Source organism: Lygodium microphyllum, chromosome 26 (genome assembly GCF_053477565.2).
Source record: "Lygodium microphyllum isolate KBCC chromosome 26, Lygodium_microphyllum_v1.1.10, whole genome shotgun sequence".
Classification (NCBI taxonomy): Eukaryota; Viridiplantae; Streptophyta; class Polypodiopsida; order Schizaeales; family Lygodiaceae; genus Lygodium; species Lygodium microphyllum.
In genome coordinates, this window is record NC_141160.1 from 93,814,690 (window position 1) to 93,833,103 (window position 18,414).

Genomic DNA, 18,414 nt, shown 5'->3' on the forward strand with positions numbered 1-18,414 from the left:
TGACTGTAGCATCAATACCACGATGTCTTGCATACGGTGGAGCATGACTTTCTAATAAAACTTTTGGCCTTAGCTATTTTGTAACGCATAGTCTTCCATGCATCATGATAAAACCTTCTTTGAATACATACTGATCATGATGTTGGCCATTGATCAATTGCTCATAGGTTTCAGAGGAATCTTCATCATCAGCATACTGCTCTTTCATATCATCCAATTCATGGTGATAAGAAATTGAAACAGCTGACACCTGTGGTTTGCGAGATAAAGCATCTGCAACTACATTCTTCTTGCCTTCCACATGCACTGTCTGAAAATGAAACATAGATAGGAAATTTGCCCAACGCATGTGTTTCTCTGACAATTTAGCTTGTGTGAGAAAGTATCTAAGTGTTTGATGATCCGTTTGCACTACAAAATCAGCACCAAGCAAATAGTGCTTCCAACTAGAGAGTGCAAGGATCATAGCCGATAATTCTTTCTCGTAAATTTGCTAAGTCCTTTCAACAACAGAAAGTACTCTAATTCTCGTATGCCACAACTTGGTCATTCTGCATTAATACAGCACCAATGCTGTTTCCACGTGCATCACACTGCACTATAAATGGCTTAGACAGATCTGGTAAAATAAGTACTAGATCTGTAGTCATTTTTCCCTTCAAACATCTAAATGCTGATTTTTCTTTGTCAGTCCATTGCCATTTGACATCCTTCTTTTCAAGCATATGTAAAGGAGAAGCAATCTTTGCAAAGTGTCTTACAAATCTTCTGTAGTAAGAGCATAGGCCAAGAAAACTGCAAACATCATGAACAGTTTTCAAGTCTGGCCAAGAGACAATTGCTTCTATCTTTGCAGGATCCATCTTCACACCATCTTTAGAAACTATGTGCCCAAGGAAGTGAATCTCTTCCAAAAAGAATTCACTCTTCTTACCATTAATGAGCAATTTGTTACGCTTAAGCTCATTAAAGACTGCAACTAGGTGTTTTCTATGCTCCTCTTCATTCTTTGAAAAGATAATCATATCATCAAAGAATGTGCCAACGAAACTTCGATAAGGGCGGAAAATTCTATCCATCATCTTGTTAAACGTAGCAGGAGCATTGGTCAATCCAAACGGCATGACTAAAAATTCATAGAGACCAAATGTCGTTCTAAAAGCAGTCTTATGGATATCCTCTGGCTTGATTCTGATCTGATGGTATCCACTTTTTAAATCTATCTTGCTAAACATTCCTGCTCCTTGTAATCGATCAAGAATGTCATCTATCCTCGGAATCGGAAACCTATTCTTGATTGTGTTCTTATTCAAGGCTCTGTAGTCAATACACATTCGCCAAGAGCCGTCCTTTTTCTGAACTAGCAACATAGGTGAACAAAATGGAGAACTACTGGGCTGAATTAGTCCTTCTCTAAAAGCTCATTAACCTGTGTCATAACCTCTTTCTCCTGTGCTGCACTGACCCTGTACAGTGGCCTATTGGGCGGACTAGTCCCCGGAATAAGATCTATGGTATGATCTTTAGCCTCTTAGGGGGTAACTCTCCTGGTAACGAATCTGAGAAACAGTCAGTGAATTTATACAAGAAAGCCCTTCTACTTTCATCTAGTACAGACACATTACTGTCAACTTCATTAACTTGCTTTGCAAAAACCAAGTACGCAGAAATATGATTTTTCATTACAGAAGTAATTGCAGAAGTAGAAACAACTGGGATAGACTCTCCTTTAAGCTTCACATCTAACACATGAGTCTTGCTCCTATGCACAAGAGTAATCGTTCTATTGTAAGTATCCAAGATAGCATGCTTCCCATGGCACCATGGGATACCCAACAGAACATCACAGCCCTCTAGAGACATAATATGGAACTCTGATTCCACATAGCTCTGAATATGCATACGAAGTTTGCCAAGAATGGGGGTGACAGGTTTAGTATGTCCTGGGCATGCCAAATCAGCCTGTCCAACTAGTCCCATTTCCTCGGGACATATATCCAATTTAGTTGCCAATGCTGATGAGATAAACTTTGCACGAGCTCCAGTATCAAAGAAAATAAGCATTGTGGAATCTCTGATCTTTCCCCAAGCTCTGCACAATTCTGTAGCATCATCAATTGATTGATCTCCCACCATATCACGCACTAAGCCAATGCTGGGCTTCTTTTTACCTGGCGCATCTTTATCCTCCGCATCTTTAGAAAATTGCTGTGGGCACTTAGAAGCAATATGGCCTTTCTATTCACAAATAAAGCATTTTCTAGCCATCATTAAAGCCTTTCTTTCTTCAAATGATTTGCCAAAAAGTGGCCTCTTTTGTCCTTTACCCTGTTTAAAAGAAGTCTGAGGTTGTTGCTGAAATCTTTTCTTCCAAAAAGACTTCTTTGTAAAACTGGTCCTTTCTGGAAATTGCTTCTTCTTCTTGCCAGGATCCTGCTTAAACTGAGAATCCTTCTTTTCAGTGCCTTTAAAGCTGTCAGCGCTTCCTTTCAACAATGCATTTGCCACACCGGCATTTTCAATTGACTGTACCATATTTGTAACCCTAGTCTTGGTACAATAATCCCTGATGACTTCGGGTAAACCGCAACAGTACTTTTCCATTTGTTCTGACAAGGGCACTGTCTTGTAAGAACTCACGGGCAAAAGTGCTTCCCAAAATTTCTTATTGTACTCTTCTAAATCCGTACAATTTGCTGCGTTCAATTTATGCCATACAGTCATGACATCTACTTCAAACGTGTTAGTTAACCATGAGGTTGCAAACAACTGTTTGAAATGAACCCAAGTGGCAGGTGCATATCCTTGCATCAACAATATGTTCCACCACTGCAAAGCATTACCTTTCAAAAAAGTTGCAGCCTTTCGCACCTTAGAAGTCTAAGTAAAATTCCCTCTTGTGTAAGCTGCGTCAAACTGCTGTATAAATGTCAAAGCTTTCAGCTTATCTTGTATACCACTGAAGGTTTCAAACTTTATTGCCTAACCACCCTCTTTATAGTCTTTAGGCTTTGCACTTTTTGGTGTCAGGTTGTCATAGACAGGTGGCTGTAAAAAGGGGAGTCCCTTAGGTACATTATCAACATTCATTTCACTTGTCTTAGCTGCCATATGCCCACTAGGCTGAGAAAAACCAGCGGCTGCATTTTGTACTCCAGGCATCAAATAAGGACTTTGTAGAGTTTGATAACCGGGATGTAGACCAATATTAGCATAAAGTGGGTTCACTGTCTCAATAGGCATCATTCCTGGTGGCCCTCTAGGCAAGTATCCCTGATAACTCGTGGATAATCTAGCCATTGCTTGAAAAACTGACCCACCACCAAAGTAACCAGGATAAGTAGCAAACTGAGGAGGAATAGTCTGCTGTGCCACTTGTGCATAACTGCCTTGACCATTCACTCCCTGATCCTGTGCTTGTGCTTCTTGTTGCACTGGACCTGTCTCCATGTTTGGTGTCTTTTCCACATGCTCACGCACATTAGAGGCTTGCCTTTTTGAGTGCTCCATGGTATGATGTGATGACTCAGCCTGAGAATCCTCATTATGTGACTTCAAAATTTTTTGCATCCGAGGATTCTTTACCAGCTGTTGGAAAGAGCCAACCATATTGAGGAGTTGTGCCATAAACAAGTCCTCCTGTTCTTGCTCCTCATCATGTGGTTCAATCTCGGTTCTAGAAGGTGCTGACACCTGTGTACCAACATTCCCTCTTTGGTATCTATGAGCAGAAGAAGAACTCTCTTCTTCATGGGGGAGTTTTCCTTTGCCTTTATCCATGTCTGCAATCTCTCTAGTCGTGTAATCTCTGTAAAACATGTGTGTATGGCCTTTTCACCCAAAACTGTCCGAGCTTAAATTCTTATAGAAAAGAATTCAAATCCCGGGGATGGAACCATGCAACCGGTCTATGACTCACATGAAGCGGTAGTTCCTTCAATTAACACCTGGACTTTACATACACACACATAAACAGAGACCTCTCTCTCCTTCGCTCAACACTAGATTGGCCGCGAAGACCAGCGCCCCTCTCGGTATTTCTTTATCAATTAAAATATAGAAAATTACAAAAAATGGTAATGTTTCAAAATACATAACCTGTGAACAGTTGGTTTTCATCTCTTGTAAGTAAATCCCAGCTGCATAGTAACAGTACATCATGTCCAGATCAACATTCCTTACTGTCCAGCATGTGCAGAATTCACTGTTCTTACTGTCAGCACATTGTTCTTACTGTTCAGCATGTGCAGAGTTCACTGTTCTTATTCAGCATGAGCAGAGTTCACTGTTCTTACGATTCAGCATGTGCAGAGTTCACTGTTCTTACTCAACATGTGTAGAGAAAAACACAGAATTGTACCTTCGATGGAATCAATCCATCATGCAAAGCATTTCTTCTGAGAATAGAGAGAGAGGTGATCAGAGGGAGCAAGCTCTACCTCCGTGCTTGAGTTAGAGACGTAGAAGTACTCTCCATGGCTGGTTTTCTTGCAACAATCTGCCCCGAACTCTTCAAAACTTCATTCTCCCATCTATCCCTTATGCCTATTACGTTTTCTTAAAATGCTCTCTCTCTCTCTCTCTCTCTCTCTCTCTCTCTTTTGGGAATTTGTGCCACATGGCATACATGTAACAATTTTTTCGTTTAAACCTTTTAGTCTAAAATTCTCCATGATCGGTGCAAAATTTGACCTCGGCACAGACTAGAGAATTAATCCTCGTGTAAAAATGAAGACAATGACACGAACAGATTCTGGGGTCCAAAAATAGTAACTCCCTAAATTTTAGGGATGGTGACCCCTGCATTCCTCAAGTTGTTCTGTGCAACTTTTATCATTATGACCACATCAAAAGTGTAATGTGACCAATCATACGCAGGGGTTTTCATCCTCAGCTTATGGTGCATTTTCACACTCTCCTTGGGTTACACCTACGCAGGGATTCCCATCTTCTACTCACTGTGTTCTCGTCCCATCTCCTTGGGTTCCTCATGTGGCTACCATGCGCATGCCTAGTCAACCCATTCCTACCTATGGATCCACCTTGCACACTATGTGCATGCCTGGTGGGCACAATGGGGCCCATTCCCAAGTGTACTTCACTCCCCCATCCTATCCACACTACAGTTTTTCACACTATCCATCTACGAGCACTACCATTCCTGTTGCAACAGCCAAGAATGCCTTCACAGATAAGACACATTGTAACGGGTCAAATTTCACCACTTGGTCTAATTTCATGCAACAAGTGCTTGAGTCTCAGGGTCTTTGGGACCTCGTCATTGGTCTAGAGCCTATGCAGGACGCTCGACTAGCTCACCTTGATTACATCCATAAATGGAGAGCCCGCAATGCCACAGCCAATGTTGAGCTGATGTAGGGATTACTTCTCGAGTTTCACTCTCAGTTGTAGCACTTCCCTCTCGCGTCAGAGCATTGGAGTCACCTTCTCGACCGCTATGCGGCTCGTGATCATACTAGGCACATCAATCTCGACTTTGAGCTTCAAGAGTTCTCTATTAAGGAAGGGGATGATCTGAAAGTCAAGATGGCTGAATATAGGCGGTTACTTGCTGAGTTCGCCACTACTAGCTCTCCAAAGTCAGATGACGATCAGGTTACATTCTTCTTGAATAAGTTGCCTGACAAGTACTTCAATTTCATTCAACACATCATCTCCCAACCTAGATTGCCAACCTTCTACGAGTTTGAGTTCAAGTTCTTGTGTTACGTGAGGCTGTATGATCAAGTTTACACTATGCCTTCCGCTCCTGCTTCATCTGCTCTTTCAGTACCCGTTGTTGCTACTGTTGGACATGTGGCTCGAGTACAGCCTCAGATGCTCTTAAACAAAACAGAACAAAATGAAAATCTAACTCAAAAGAAATGCAATGAATTTGTATGTGTGTGAGTAAATGCAGCAGAAGACAAAATAAGGGAAAAGCTAAGGACAATGAATTCTATGGACCCAACTCTAAGAGTGCGAAAAATTAATGCTAGATTGACCTAGGGTATCCGAAAGGACCTAGAGACATGCTAGTCTAAGAAGGTGGCCACCATCGCATACGTCTAGTAGCAGGGCTCTGCCAAGGGAATGCCTGACATGGTGGAGAGGAAGGTGAGATGGATGCATGAAGTGCAAGGGGATCGGAACATGTAGACGAATCCAGCTAGTTCCTCAAGGGTAGTGAAAGAGATGGGCTACTGAGGCTAACATCGAGCCAGATGTCTAGCGGCAACAACGGGTGCTGAAGAAGCAGATGAAGCAGGAGCGGAAGGCGTAGCCGCACTGGAGTGTGTAGTCGCAGTGGTTTGCTGAGGCTTTTTAGGTGGAAGACCTTGGGGCTTGGAGCGACACTCCTTGTCCACATGGCCTGCTCTCTGGCAATGTGTGCAAAACCGATTTTTCTTAGGGAGTTGCTGCCAAATAGGTCTAGATTCTTTGGTTCCATCTGAGGAAGAGGAGTCACCCTTTGATTGGCTTGCCTTCGCATCTAGCGAGTTCTTGCCACTCGTGGTTGTCCCTCCCGAAGAAGAGGCAACCAACCCCCTCTGCTCAGAATAAGGCTGTGATGAGGATTCTTTTGTGGACTTGATCATATAGCCTCGCGTAATGGAAGAATTGGCACTCAAACTCGTAGAAGGTTGGCAATCTAGGTTGGGAGATGATGTGTTGAATGAAATTGAAGTACTTGTCGGGCAACTTATTCAAGAAGAATGTAACCTGATCGTCATCTGACTTTGGAGAGCTAGTAGTGGCGAACTCAGCAAGTAACCGCCTATATTCAGCCATCTTGACTTTCAGATCATCCCCTTCCTTAATAGAGAACTCTTGAAGCTCAAAGTCGAGATTGATGTGCCTAGTATGATCACGAGCCGCATAGCGGTCGAGAAGGTGACTCCAATGCTCTGACGCGAGCGAGAAGTGCTGCAACTGAGAGTGAAACTCGGGAAGCAATCCTTGCATCAGCTCAACATTGGCTGTGGCATTGCGGGCTCTCCATTGACGGATGTAATCAGGGTGAGCTAGTCGAGGGTCCGGTATAGGCTCTAGACCAATGACGAGGTCCCAAAGACCCTGAGACTCAAGCACTTGTTGCATGAAATTAGACCAAGTGGTGAAATTTGACCCGTTACAATGTGTCTTATCCGTGAAGGCATTCTTGGCCGTTGCAACAGGAGTGCTAGTGCTCGGAGACCGATAGTGTGAAAAACTGTAGTGTGGATAGGATGGGGGAGTGAAGTACACTTGGGAATGTGCCCTAGTGTGCCCACCAGGCATGCGTGTAGTGTGGATGGTGGATCCATAGGTAGGCATGGGTTGACTAGGCATGGGTATGGTAGCCACATGAGGAACCCAAGGAGGTGGGACGGGAACACGGTGAGCAGAAGATGGGAATCCTTGCGTAGGTGTAACCCAAGGAGAGTGTGAAAACACACCATAAGCTCAGGATGGAAACCTTTGCATATGATTGGTCACGGGAGATCTGAAGCTGGGGATAGTGAGGGGGATGCCCATTACAGTCGTCCCAGGAGTTATGGGTGTGCTCATGTGTTGAAAGGTGAGAGGCACTGTGTTAAAGGGTGGCATTTCCCCTAACAAAGTACCATGGTGCAAAGAGGTAGAGAATGGGGTGGAGAAGGAAAAGATGCTAGGAGTGGAGATGGAAGATCTAACCCCTAGGGTGTGTGATGCAGATGTGGAGTGTAATCCAAGGTTTTGAAAAGATGATGAGAGGTGTGATATAGAAGAGGATGGGATGGGAGGGAAGTGAGAAGTGTGTGTGATATGCTCAAATGAAACAGAAGTTGTAGATGTACCTGAGTTTCGTCTGCTTCGTGAGCCCCCTCTATTGAAGTTCACATACGCAAAGCCATCCGGATCCTGTACCTAAAAAAAAGAAACATGCGAGGATTTTGATTTATGCAACACAAAAGAATTGTACAAACCTGACATTGGACTTGGTTGAGATGATGAAGATGGATCGCCAGATGTTCTGAATGCAGTATGTCCTCCATGATCGGAGAGGTGGCTAGCCTCACCAACCGGTTTGGATGTGGTAGCAAAACTAGTAGGAGGGGTGTAAACATCACCATACTTATTGTGATAGTACTCCTCAAAGTCCTCTGTCATGTTAGTGAAATCTGGTGAAGGTGGAGTGTCGTCCTTCTCATTGAGTCCATAATGCTGTCTCAGGGCCTCCAATGATGGAGAAGCCTGATAAGACATCATAGGAACTGGAGAAGGTGTTTGGGACATTGTGATTCGGTTACGAGTCGTATTGTGTGCCTCGCTCAAAGACTAGCTCTCCACAATATCTGCCGGATACTCTTTACAAGAGCACCGGCTTTGATACCATGTGAAGGAAACTGCTAGGGTTTGCACTGAGGACACACAGTGTACGACCACGACAGAAACACAAAGAGACAGAGATAGACACAGAGGGCAAAACTCAAACCCTAAACTCAAAACTCAAAACTCAAACACAAAAACTCCAACACAAATAGAAGAAGGGAGAGAGAGAAGACAAATCTGAAGTGAATGAATGCTGTAAATGAATGTAAGAGTGTACAGTGTGCTCAAGGGTAGAGCAATGTCGGAGTGTGATGTCCACTGAAGATAGATCCCAAGTCTGTGACCACCAGTCGGAGTGTAGGAGTGCTGAATAGTGAATGGCAGCAGGCTGGTCACCAAAACGCAGCAGTCTGGAGGCTGGAATTGGTAAACGCAGTAGTGTACCACTGATCGGAGGCTGGAAACAGTTTGCTGTAAACAGCAGGTTGAAACAGTGTCTGAGAGTGTCAGGGCCTGCAATGCTGAAAACGCAGGCTGGCTGACCCTAGAGATGATGGACAGCAGGCTGAACAGCAGTCTGGGACAGTCTGAAGCAGTCACGAGCAGTTGAGAGTTGTCGCCTACAGCAATGGACGGGCTGAAGATAATGTGGTTGCAGTCGATGATGGCTGGACAGCTGATGGAGGCGGGTTGCAGGTTGGAAACTGGGTACCAACAGCAGCAGAGGGTGTGTGGGCTGGTGTAACCTGCAAACAAGGATGATGGCTGAATGGGGGCAGCCTGTCTATTTATAGATGTGGAAGGGCTCCTAAAAAATTAGGGTTTTCACTAAACTCTCTCAAACCGCTCCCCGTTTTAGGGTTTCCACTGAACTCTCTCGAACCGCTCCCCATTTTAGGGTTTTACTCTAAAAGAGCATTTTTAGTGTGTCTTGGGGCTGTTTAAGAGGCTAATCAGCAAGTAATGCATATTTTAGCTCAACAGGTGTCACCCTTGGATTGGCTTGCCTTTGCATCTTGCAAGTTCTTGCCGTTGTTGGTTTTCCTCTGGAGGAAGAGGCAATCGACCCCCTCTGCTTTGAGTAAGGTTGTGATAAGAATTTCTTGTGCACTTGATTGTGCAGCCTCACATAACGCAAGAATTGACACTTAAAACTCGTTGAAGGTTGGCAGTCTAGGCTCTGAGATGATGTGTTGGATGAAATTGAAGTATTTTTTGGGGAACTTATTCAAGAAGAATGTAACCTGATTGTCGTCTAAATCGGAGAGCCAATAGTGGCACACTCGGCGAGTAACCGCTTATATTCAGCCAACTTGACTTTCAAATCATCCCCTTCCTTAATAGAGAACTCTTGGAGCTAAAAGTCAAGATTTATGTGTCGAGTACGATCTCTGGCCACATAGTGGTCGAGAAGGTTACCCCGACGCTTTGATGCGAGCGGGAAGTGCTGTAACTGAGAGTGAAACTCAAGAAGTAATCCTTGCATTAGCTCAACATTGGTTGTGGCATTGCGGGCTCTCCATTGACAAATGTAGTTAGGGTGAGCTAGTTGAGCGTTGACATAGGCTCTAGACCAATGACGAGGTCCCAAAGACCCTAAGACTCAAGCACTTCTTGTATGAAATTTGACCAAGTGGTAAAATTCGACCTGTTAAAATGAGTCTTATCCATGAAAGCATTTTTGGCCGTGATAACAGGAGTGGTAGTGCTAGGTGATGGATAATGGAGAAAAATGTAATGTGGGTAGGATGGGGGAGTGGAGTACACTTGGGAACAAGCCCCAGAGTGCCTACTAGCCTACTAGGCATATGGTGAGTGTGCAAGGTGGATCCATAGGTAGGGATGGGTTGAGTATGCATGGGCATGGTAGCCGCATGAGCAACCCAAGAAGGTGGGATGGGAACACGTGGAGGAGAAGATGAGAATCCTTGCATAGGTGGAACCCAAGGAGAGTGTGAAGACTCACCATAAGTTGAGGATGGAAACCCTTGCGTTTGAGTGGTCATGTGAGATGTGAATCTAGGGGTAGTAAGGAAGATGCCCATCACAGTCGTTCGAGGTGCTATAGATGTGCTTATTTGTGGAAAGGTGAGAGGCACCGTGTTAAAGGGTGACATTTCCCCTAACGAAGTACCGAGGTGCAAAGAGGTAGAGGATGAGAAAGTGCTAGGAGCGGAAATGGAAGATCCAACCCCTAGTGTGTGTGATGCGGATGTGGAGTGTAATCCAAGGTTTTGGAAAGATGATGAGAGGTGATTAAGGTGTGATGTAGAAGAGGGTGGGATGGGAGGAAAGTGAGAAGTGTGTGTTACATGCTCAAATGAAACAGAAGCTGTAGATGTACTTGAATTACATCTGCTTCGAGAGCCCCCTCTATTGAAGCTCATAAATGCAAAGCCATCGGGATCTTGTACGTCAAAAGAAGAAACATGGGAGGGTTTTGATTCATGCAACTCAAAAGGATTGTACAAACTTGACACTGGCTTCGATGAGATGATGAAGATGGATCGCCAAACGTTCCGAATGCCATATATCCTCCATGATCGGGGAGGTGGCTAGCCTCCTCGACCATCCCGAATGTGGTAGTAAGCTTGGTAGGTGGGGTGTAAACATCACCGTACTCGTTGCGATAGTACTCCTCGAAGTCCTCCTCTGTCATGTGGGTGAAATCTGGAATAGGAGTAGAAAAAGAAGGTGATGATGAAGGTGGAGTGTCGTCCTTCTCACTAAGTCCATAATACCGTCTTAGGGCCTCTAGTGATGGAGAAGCTTGATAGGACATCATAGGAATTGGAGAAGAAGGTGTCTGTGACATTGTGATTTGGTTACGAGTCATATTGTGTGCCTCGTCAAAACCAAGCTCTCCACAATATCTGCAGGATACTCTTTACAAGAGCACCGACTTTGATACCATGTGAAGTAAATTGCTAGGGTTTGTACTGAGGAAACACAGTGTATGACCACGACAGAAACTCAAAGAGACGGACACAGACACAGAAAGCAAAACTCAAAACTCAAACTCGGAAACTCAGACACAAACAGAAAAAGGGAGAGAAGAACACAACTTTGAAGGGAATGAATACTGTAAATGAATGTAAGAGTGTACAGATAGTCAAGGGCAGAGCAAAGTGTCGGAGAGTGACATCCACCGGAGACGGATCCCAAGTCTGTGACCACCAGCCCGAGTGTAGGATGGAGAGGATGCAACAAACGCAGGTTTCAGGAGGACCTGGAGCACCAAACACAAATTGAAGAGGTGTGGAAGAGGGCTGGCAGCTATCGCCTGATGAGGAGGAGCTGTTGCCTGATGGAGGAAGCTGTGGCCTAGAGAGAAGACACCAAACGCAACTTGTAGATACAGTTGCCAGCTGCAGCTAGGTGATGAAGAGGTCCAAACGCAGCAGCAGAGGGCCGCCTCATGAGGTAGATGGGCTGCCAGTTCTTGCCTACACATTGGAGGTGCAAACGCAGCAAAGGGAAGGTGTGGCAGCAGTCGTTGGGACTGGACAGCCGTGTGTGTGTGAATTGATGGCTGAAATCTGCACTCAAGGGTGAGAAACCTGCACAGATGGGGTTGGGCTGAATGGGGGCAGCCTGTCTATTTATAGATGTTGAAGTGTGCCCCAAAGAATTAGGGTTTTTGGGGGACCACTGAAACTCTTTGGGACTCCCTTTTTTAGGGTTTTTCCTTAATTAAGTGTTTTTTGGGGCTGTTTAAGAATGTTAATCAGCTGAAAAGCGTGCTTTAGCTCAACAAACAGAATACCAATGCATTGGAGTTATGCAAGAGGCAAAAAAGATGTGTGGAAAGCAAGCTAGTGAGGCTAAGCAAGCAAGGGAGACTACGTTGGAGATGTGCAATGCCGCGAATATGGTGGATCTAGAGTCAACCGCCTAGAAAGACCAAAAAGGGATAAATGCACATAGATGCATGTTGATAGAACAAAATGCCAATGCACTAGAGTTATGCAAAAGGCATGATTGGTTAGAACTAAGGTCTCTTCCTTTGATTCCTTGCTATTATTATATTCACATCAAGGAATTTTGTATTGTGTAATTTACCTTGGTGATATTTTCATTGAGTAGTTTTTATAGGAGAATTCTCTCTTCTTGGAAGTAAAGGTGGTGTATGTGGAGCAACACGAGGGTTTTGTGATTATACGTTTAGAGGGTGGGGTCTATTTTTTTGGGATCACCTTTTGTGGCTTGAAGTAGACACCTATCATGGTATTAGGGTAATTTAGATAGCCTGTTGGATGTCTATCTCCTATTTTACACAGATGTGAAACACCATCTTAGTAAGTTCATCTTGAGAGGGGGGAGTAGTGAAGGGGCAGATTCAGGAACAAATGTGTTGGAAAGATGCAATATTTACATGCTTGTATGAAAAAACTGAGGTGACAATGGGCGCTTGAGATATCAAATTCATGTGATTTCTATTGTAGATGCAGAGGGTTCCTACGTTTACCTTTACAAGGGGGTAATGAGAAAGGGGTGGCTTGGTTCACTAATATGAAAGAAAGTCCCAACTTTGGTGTGTGTTTCTTTTTGTGTTTTTTCAATAGTATGGAATATTAGGACTTTAATTGTAATGTTAACTGAAATTTTTGGATGGACCAAAATGATTTTGTCAACACAGTATTGAAACAGTGTTTTGATTGGTTGGTGCTTTCAGATTATTCCTCTAGTTCGAGAGCCTGGCAGGCTGGTCTTAACTCAGACTCATCTGTACTTTCAGGTACTTTGCACTTGTTGTATCTCATCTGTACCTTCAGATAATTTGCACTTGTTGTGATACCATTGTAATGATTGTTAGAGAAGTTTTGCTTTCTATTTCTTCTCAAAGGAAGTTTTTTGTCTTCTATTTCTTTTCAAATGAAGTGTGCACTAAGTTCTAAACATTCCATAAGAACTGTTGTGCTGGTGGCTTTGGGCATGTTAATGAGATTCTACATGGAACTAACAAAACATGCCTATTCAGAAGGTCTCCGGAGAGCCAATTACAACAACTGTTTTCCTCTTGATGTTGCTACAGTGTGAACAGCTGACAATTATTTGCAGGAAGTCTATGCTAAGCAGTTTAGTCAGGTCATAGTAGAGCCTAAAATCATAGGAGTGATCATGCCGTCTTGTCTAGCAATATGACACGAGGATCTGCTTATACTCCTTTCCATCAGTTTAGGTGCTATTATGCTGTCCTATCCTATTTTTAGCTGATGGGTTAACAGCTCTTTGCTGACCTCTTTGCTGAAATGTACAATATTCACATCCCAAGTGCCATTTGGCAGCATTTTCCCATATTCAATAGTTGGAGCCGGAAAAGAGAAAAGCCTATTGGTAAGTCTCACTTTGGGTTGATTTTTACTTTTCATTTCAGAAAGATGGGTTTGATTATTTTCTGCTAGTTTCTTTATGTATAGCTAAATATTGTAAGGAACTTTGAGGGAATTCTTTGTAGCTTGTAGCTCAAACCCTGTTTTAGTATGCTCTATGAGGTGGTTTGAAAGTTCTCAAATTGACAAACATAGTGAAAGTGGTAGAACTCAGGAAGAAGAGAACTTAGGATCATGAATGAATGGTCAAGCTGTAATATGTATGCTGGTATGATACAATAGACCTCAAACCTCCATGTCTTGGGTGCACCAGGGATGAGGTGAGCTGGAAGAGGAGTTGGAGACGCCGATAACAGCTCCGAGAGTGTGTCATACCTTGAATGGTTCCCAAAGTGCAGCACACAGTCTCTAATGATGTCAGCTGAATGAAAATGCAAATCTGCGTCAATGAAGACAATGCCACTTGTCCAGATTAGGCCGAAAACACAAGGCAGCAGGTAGAGTGAAAATATGGTCGAGTGTGGTATATCCCTGTCTGAAACCAGCTTGACCTGCTAATCTCATGCCATGCATCTCAGTTCAGTCACTCAAGGCTTGCTCCACAGTACATCCATATGTCTTAGCCAGCATGTGGCCGATCATAATTGTCTTGTGATTACTAGGTATCATAGGGTCTTCGCTCTTAAAGAGCAGTACAATAATATAGTCTCTGACGAGCTAGCTGGGAATCCCTCACAAACTGCTCTATTGAAAATATGAGCCAACATTGCCGCCAAAATTTCGCAAGCATGTGCGAAAGTGTTCAGCCACTGAGCCATTGTGATCGTGAGCTATCCCATTCTTTGACTTTCATATGGCATTTTTCACCCTCTTTTCTGTGAAAAAACTGCAATATTTTGGCCTTGAGATGGAGGGGAGGGGCATAGGATCTTGCGTTGGAACATCATAAAGCATGCAAGCATAACCTTGCCAATCCGCAGGTGTAGTAACTTGTGTCAATGGTCGACTCTTGTGAAACTTTTCCCATGCTCTTTTGGTCTCTAATCCCAAAAACATAGAATACATCTTTGTCTCCAATCTAGTCAAGTATTCTCGTTTTCTTTTTTGCACTAGGCATCTAATAACTATATGAGCATGCCTATGTGTACATGGTGGAATAGCGGATGGCACCCTGTGTGAGAAGGAATGGGTTATTGAAGTAGGTAATATTTTTAGCCAAATGTCTCGTGAACTCATCCAGTGGAGTTAGCAAATCTAACACCATCAATGAGTTTCGGATTGTAGTGTTGTATACATATGAGGTTGCCTCCATAAATTTATAATGTGGGAACCTAGGTACATATGATTGTGCCTCCTCATCATGAGATTCACATAGTATCAAGGATGTCTCATTAGCAGGAGATTTCAATGCCTGCATTAGAAACGGTCAATCTGCTTTTTATCACACAAGTGATGAGATGTTTCGAGAGCTTGCGCTAGATGAGATGGGGTTACTCAGATCAGGCCAAGATAGAGAGTTGACGGAATATGGAACACACCTACTAGCATTGGGGAGTGTACATAACCCAACTATCCTTAATGGACTATCACAGTGGCTAGGATCAAACAATTTCACATGCTAAAATAATAAGAAGGAAGCGAGTTCTTTGTTTTACTTGATTGATTCACCAAGCTTAATACCAGATATCATGAGTTTTGACATCTCAAGCAAGCCGATTGGCTTAGTAAAATGATGCATACAAGGATCTTTCTCTAGCGGCGAATCTAGAATATGCCAGGGGAAAGTAACATCCTGCAATGTAAATGTGTTTGGGTCTATTTGTGCACACTCTAATCTACATGTATCTTGCTTCCACGTCTCTATACATCACATGGACCACATCTTGTAGCCCTTTTCTAAAGAGAACAACTATCCCACATGACCCCCTCGCCCCTTTAGGCCTCTTGGGTTGAGGTCGATTTGTACTTTCCCATCTGTATTCACATACATGAGGTAAGCTGCTGCCCACACATGGGGTTGTTTGTGTGCATAGCAATGCCGAGCTCTTGAAAGTATCTTCAAAGTACCCTAGATTAAGTCTCAAAGCTCTATTACAATTCCAAATTGCCATATGCGAAGTCTCATAGGTTGCACACCATCACGTAGATTGGCGCTCTATGGTGCTCTCTCTTGTGTGCCACTTGGGCGGAAGTAAGATCCTTATCCAAGAATATTTTATCTCCTTTGAGTGCTTTCCTATGTGTCAAGAAAGCTTTCTTCTTGTCTATACCTGCAAATTTTAGGACTAGAATTCTCCCTTGACTAGCCCCATCTTTACCACCATGCATCCATAATGGGCACCTCTATTGCCCCCATTTTACTACCTATTTAATGACTTTGCATCCTCATGTGGGTGCCTTTCTCAGCTCTTCCTACAACGCATATTAGAAGTGTATGTATCTTTCTCTTTGCCTCTTCATCAAGTGTATCATTTATCATTTCCACATTACGCCCTAGCACTTCTTTGTGCTTCTTGACCACATGTCCATTGGGCATTTTCCTTCATTACTTTTTCACATTTTCCATCGCTTTCTTTATCCCTTCTAGCGCATTTACCCATGTATACACATCCTTTTTCAATCCCTCCATCTCTATTTTTAGCTCCAGCATGGCTTGTAGTTCTTTTCGTACTTCCATTTCTTGTTTCTTATGTGCATTTAGCTCTTCTTTCAATTGCAAGATTATTGTCTTGCAAGCATCTATGGTGTTTTGCATTTCAGTTTTCATCGTGTCAACGAGTACTTTTTACCTTCTAGCTGAAGATAAGGATTTTCCCTATGTGAATACTCACTCACTTCGAGTGCGATACTTTAGTACTTTAGGGATTGTACTTTCATTCATTCTCACATTAGTAGATGTGACATTCCAACACTCTTCACTCTTGTTGTTCATTGTTCACACTGAGTGTGTGTGTGTGTATCCACACACACAACTGAGCATTGACCTAACATCCTCTCTCTCTCTCTCTCTCTCTCTCTCTCTCTCTCTCTCTCTCGTGGAGTTGCGAATCATGATTTGTGTGAGGATTGTAAATCATGAGACAAGAAATGGAACAATAAATTTGTGAAAGGGTCCAGACTGAAATGCAGGAAGAGATAAAAAGAATGCAAGAAGAACTACACGCAACTATGAAAAAGGGAATGCAAATGCATGCTCCTCTCCCATCTGCGTCCTCGCTCCTGGGCATATCCAGGAGACTCCTGTGCATCCGGTGTACCGACCCGGGTAATATCTCTGTGGATAAGGGAGCGTATACACTAGAACAATAGAAGAACACGATAAGTGTAACAAACTCCCCTGGAGTGAATGATGTAAATACATATAGGAAATGGTAGATTGATTTCATGGCCATTGTAGACTGCATCTTGCTCAACCAAGAGATCCATGAATCGCAAAGTATGAAACGGTTCCCACAATGGATACTTGCGTGTCAAAAAAACCTGCCCAATCACTATTTGTGAATGTGTGTAGGCAAAGAGAATCTCCACTAGGGTAGAAGAGGCCTAATGACTGAGTGCCTTTAAGATAACAAAAGACATGTTTTATTGCTCGTTACCAATGCCTACTGCTAGGGTTGTGCATGAAGCGTGCCAACTAAGAAACCACAAACTGAATTTCCGGCTGTGCATTATATAAGTACAATCGACACCCCCCAACTTGTTGATAGAGAAAAGCATCAAATGGATCTCTTGTATTCTCAAGTGTAAATGAAATAAACTTAGTCTAGATTGAATTAAAATAACAAGAAAATTAAGAAACAACTATTGAATCAATTGGTCATAGCCATGCTATAGATGAAAATGTATTAAATCTACAGCACAATGAAGTCATAGCTAGAAGAAATTAAAAGTACAATGAGAATTATGTAGAAGTGGTTGTTGCAAGAAATCCACTATACATGGCAGAGCTAGTGTTCTAGAAAATAAGGATGCTTTGCATGGCTGAAATAAAGCTTTGGGCATTCAATAAGATGCAAGAATTTGAAAGTTGAGGACTGTTACCTTTAGTAATCAGTGACTCATTGATCTACTAAAGTCACATTTTACAATTTTCTTGGGTATCTCAATGTATAGGATCACAAGAGGCAATCAAATGAGCAAGGATTCACTGAAATTTTTAGATTGGAATGTACCATCATGGATATTTTAATCATGAAAGATATCAGTGATGGGAATCAAGCTAAAGGGCTGATTTATCCATCATTTCATGATAGAAATTCAATCAACAAGAAATAGGCAACAGATCTCAAGACCAGAATCTGAAATGAATGAATGACTGAGTGTGCCACCAACTGGCTATTTATAGCCAAAAAATAGGAAATACCAGCACCAGGTTGGCTGCATTAAATGCAGCTGACTGCAGTAAAAAACAATAAAAAACTGTCTGAGTGCAGACAGTCCGAGTGCAGCTGTCGGCGTGGCATCCGTACTGTGCTGATGTGGCATCCTGTTGCTGACGTGTCCTCTGCCGTATGCTGTATACTGTTGTACTGTGCAGAAATCCTAACACAGCCTGTCCAGGGGATGAGTCACCTCTAACACCCCCTGTCAGATCTTGGATGAAGCATCAGACTGGTCTGGAATGCTGACGAAGTAAAGCCTGGGGAAGCGCCTTCGTGAACAAATCTGCAAGATTATCCTCCGTCATGCAATACTCCACATAAATGGTCCCGTCTAGAAGCTGCTCCCGAATGAAGTGATACTGGATCTCAATATGCTTCGTCCGGGCATGGAATATAGGATTCCG

At 43.1% G+C, this 18,414-nt stretch overlaps 1 protein-coding gene and 1 pseudogene across 3 annotated transcripts in view; one reads left to right on the top strand and one right to left on the bottom strand.

Annotated features, from left to right (window-relative positions):
• Positions 1-18,414, top strand: part of LOC148013550 (uncharacterized) — a 201,815-nt gene that overhangs the window by 13,882 nt on the left and 169,519 nt on the right. For all 3 annotated transcript variants that reach the window (XM_087667553.1, XM_087667554.1, XM_087667555.1), the window contains one exon: positions 12,971-13,033. In XM_087667553.1, coding sequence (XP_087523679.1) covers positions 12,971-13,033 — 63 coding nt within the window. Of the gene's footprint in view, positions 1-12,970; positions 13,034-18,414 lie in introns of those variants that run through there.
• LOC148013551 (uncharacterized) lies at positions 1,510-3,853 on the bottom strand (annotated as a pseudogene).